Source organism: Acartia tonsa, chromosome 1, assembly GCF_053477335.1.
Source record: "Acartia tonsa isolate MP-2025a chromosome 1, ASM5347733v1, whole genome shotgun sequence".
In the NCBI taxonomy this organism is placed as follows: Eukaryota; Metazoa; Arthropoda; class Copepoda; order Calanoida; family Acartiidae; genus Acartia; species Acartia tonsa.
In genome coordinates, this window is record NC_137260.1 from 35,812,029 (window position 1) to 35,815,722 (window position 3,694).

The window sequence follows — 3,694 nt, forward strand, 5'->3', positions numbered from 1 at the left end:
AATCCCGTGGGAGGGATCCCGTGTGGGAGGAATACCGTGGGAGGTATCCCGTTTGGGAGGAATCCAGTGGGAGGGATCCTATGTGGGAGGAATCCCGTGGGAGGGATCCCTTGTGGGAGGAATACCGTGGGAGGTATCCTGTTTGGGAGGAATCCCGTGGGAGGGATCCCGTGTGGGAGGAATTCTGTGGGAGGGATTCCGTGTGGGAGGAATTCCGTGGGAGGGATCCCGTGTGGGTGGAATACCATGGGAGGTATCCCGTTTGGGAGGAATCCCGTGGGAGGGATCCCGTGTGGGAGGAATACCGTGGGAGGTATCCCGTTTGGGAGGAATCCCGTGGGAGGGATCCCGTGTGGGAGGAATCCCGTGTGGGAGGTATCCCGTTTGGGAGGAATTCCGTGGGAGGAATTCAGTGGGAGGAATCCCGTGTGGGAGGAATCCCGATGGAACCGATCTAGCACCCCGACGAATAAGCAAATCTTAATGAAACTTTGTGGGAATATGTAAAATGTAAACTTATTTATTTCAGTCGTATATCTAGATTGGAGGTCTAGAAAATCATGAAAACATACAAATCTAGGAATCGAACTAGCACCCCAACCAATTTGCAAAGTTCGATGAAACTTGATAGAAGTATGCAGAATTGGAACTTATTCAATCCCTGAAAGTATCTTGAATAGGAGTTGAGTAAATCATGGAAACTCAAAATCTAGGAATCGATCTAGCACCCCACGCAATTGGTAAGAATATAAATAATGTGAACTTATTTAAACCCTGAGAAAATCACGTTTCCTCCAAAACGTTTCAGACGGACATTTCAATTTATGGAGTAGCTTCGCTTCTAAAAAAGGATCACTTTTTTGCAGATAGAATTTCTATATAACAATATTTGTTTTTTTTTTATCTCAGTTCATATTTGGCTATTTTCAGACTTGCAGCCGTGATAAACATCAATTTACCTTTTAATACCATCCATTTGCAAAACTATGATACAAAGTAGAACGATGTCTGTACATTTATCTGAAGCTCAAGATCTCGGTAACAGTTCCAGCTGTACTTTTCAAGAACATACTTACGGGTCAATCTCATCCTAAAAAAGGTTTCTTTTTTGAGAAATTGGGGGGGGGGGGGGAAGTACAGCATCTGAATTAAAGTGAAGCCCACAAGAAGAATCTCCCCCTATTTACATTTTTTCAAACTAATTTAAATATAGGGGGACCCACTCCTCGATGATATCTCTTAGGACAAAGCCACAAGGTAATTAACTTTTGAATTCTTTGTCTTTTTGCCTGGATTTTCTATTTTATTACCCATTTAACCATATTAAACATACTCATTCCCTACTCAGAAAAAAATGAAATGGGGGTAAGTGTTCAACCTCTTATTCTGATTCCTTTTGATTCCCTAAAATCGAAATTTATGGGAGGAGTTTGGGGGACAATTTCATGGTTTAGACGAAATTGGGAGGAGTATGGGATTAGAAGGATTATATGTTTGGAGAATGGTTTAGGGGATGATAAACAAGAGAATAGTTTTGTATATAAACCCAAACTTCCTCTATTTAATTCAGTTTCAATAACTACTTTCATCATGACTGGACGCGGCAAAGGAGGAAAAGGACTCGGCAAGGGAGGCGCTAAGCGTCACCGCAAGGTGTTGAGAGATAACATCCAGGGCATCACTAAGCCCGCCATCAGGCGTTTAGCTCGTCGTGGTGGTGTCAAGCGTATCTCTGGACTTATCTACGAGGAGACCCGTGGTGTTCTTAAGGTTTTCCTTGAGAATGTTATCAGAGATGCTGTCACCTACACAGAACACGCCAAGAGGAAGACTGTCACCGCTATGGATGTTGTCTATGCTCTGAAAAGACAAGGACGTACCCTCTACGGATTCGGAGGTTAAGCTGGAACTTTTATACCTGACCTGATAACTGGAAAGAAACGGTTCTTTATAGAACCAATTATATTTTTCATAATGAGACATTTATTACTTAGGTTCTGTATAGCAGAAAAAGTTTTCATATTTTATGCAAAGGAACTTTATTACAATTGCGATTTATGTAATTAAATTAAGATGTTTAACAGTCTGATGGTTTAATAGAAGCAATTCATCCAATAAAGAAATTTTATGTTATACTTTGAAAGGATATAATTGAATAAAAACATTATGTTTAAGGTTTCGTCCAAAGATAACAATTGTCATAAAGAAAATAGCTAGAAACCATAGCATTGCATTGTAAAAAAATAACTTAGATGTTACCGAGATCTTGAGCTTCAGTTTTGGTTCATAGGTAAGTTAAATAGTTATACTTACAAGTAATATAGAAAATTTGCAACAAATATGTTAAAATTGAGATTCCTCATCACTATATTTAAAGTTATTTTTAAAAACGAAACTATCTTATCGATTTCAAACTTAGTCAGGTATGATTTAGACAGCGTAGCAACTCAGAAAGTCTGTCCTTTTATTTAAAACATGCTATTTTATCTTTTCTAAAGACAATTTTGAATATTTACGCTAGTAATATATATTTTGAAACTAGCGGCTTCGCCCCTAGCCTCTAGGGGCTTTGCCCCAAGAGGTTTTATCAAACCAATTTTCGTATTTTAGATTTAAAAAAAAAAAAAATTGGGGGGGGAGGATTATTTTTTTTTTTGGGGGGGGGGGTTAGTCGACTCCACTATTTTATTTTTAGTTTCAAAAAGAATTTTTTTTTGGGGGGGGGTATTTTCCATTTTTTGGGGGGTTGGGGGTGTCCCACCCCCCAAGAAAATAGTTATAAACCTTCCCGGGAACTATGAGAAGCTACCCTGTAAAGGAGAACCCGATCGGTTCAGCGGTTAGCGAGATTTTTCGCTACAAACAAACACACAAACAGACAGACATCGTTCTACTTTGTATTATAGACTAGCGGCTACGCCCCTAGAGGCCTCAAGGGGAACTTAAGGTGAGACGGGGGAAATCGACCCTCCTCTCCACTTTTAACAATGAATTATAAGAAAAAATGTCTAAAACATATTTTATGGGAGGGGGTATTTTTTTATTTGGTGGGTGGTGATAACCTTTCCAAAAATACTCTAAAACCTTCTCTGAATCTATAAAAAGCTTCATTGTAAAGGAGAACCATCTCGGTTCAGTTGTTAGCGAGATCCTTCGCTACAGACAAAAAACGCTTACTACTTTATAAAATAGGATAATAATACCTTGGACAACAAGTTACAATATTATCGATTTCAAACTTAGTCAGGTATGATTTAGACAGCGTAGCAACTCTGCAATATATCCCAGAAAGTCTGGCCTTTTATTTAAAACATGCTATTTTTATCTTTTCTAAAAACAATTTTGAATGATATAATATATATTTTGGAAGAATGATTCCTTGGACAACAAGGTGCAATATTTAAGCGATGCATCTATATGGCATACAATTTTGTACAGATTTACACTATTATATGACATAAAAGTGTCAATGTTTGTTTGTCTTACCGTCAGATTTTAGAGCTTCGATGTTATGGATGTCGTCATCGTATTGGTAGTATAAATGATAAACAAGAGTAAGCAAAAACTAAAGTATGCACTTTTCTGATGACAAGTTTCTAACAATTTATTAACTATTATTTATTATACTGGTATTTATTATTTAGTTTCTCATTTGTTGCACAAAACATAAAATTGTCTGTGTGTCTGTACCGAA

General features: G+C 38.0%; 1 protein-coding gene across 1 annotated transcript; it reads left to right on the top strand.

The window, feature by feature from the left end:
* Positions 1-1,590: 1,590 nt before the first annotated feature.
* LOC145332958 (histone H4) lies at positions 1,591-2,002 on the top strand. Its single transcript, XM_080178091.1, has one exon. It carries the CDS (start codon positions 1,591-1,593, stop codon positions 1,900-1,902), a length of 312 nt encoding a protein of 103 aa, XP_080034217.1. The 3' UTR covers positions 1,903-2,002.
* Positions 2,003-3,694: the final 1,692 nt, after the last annotated feature.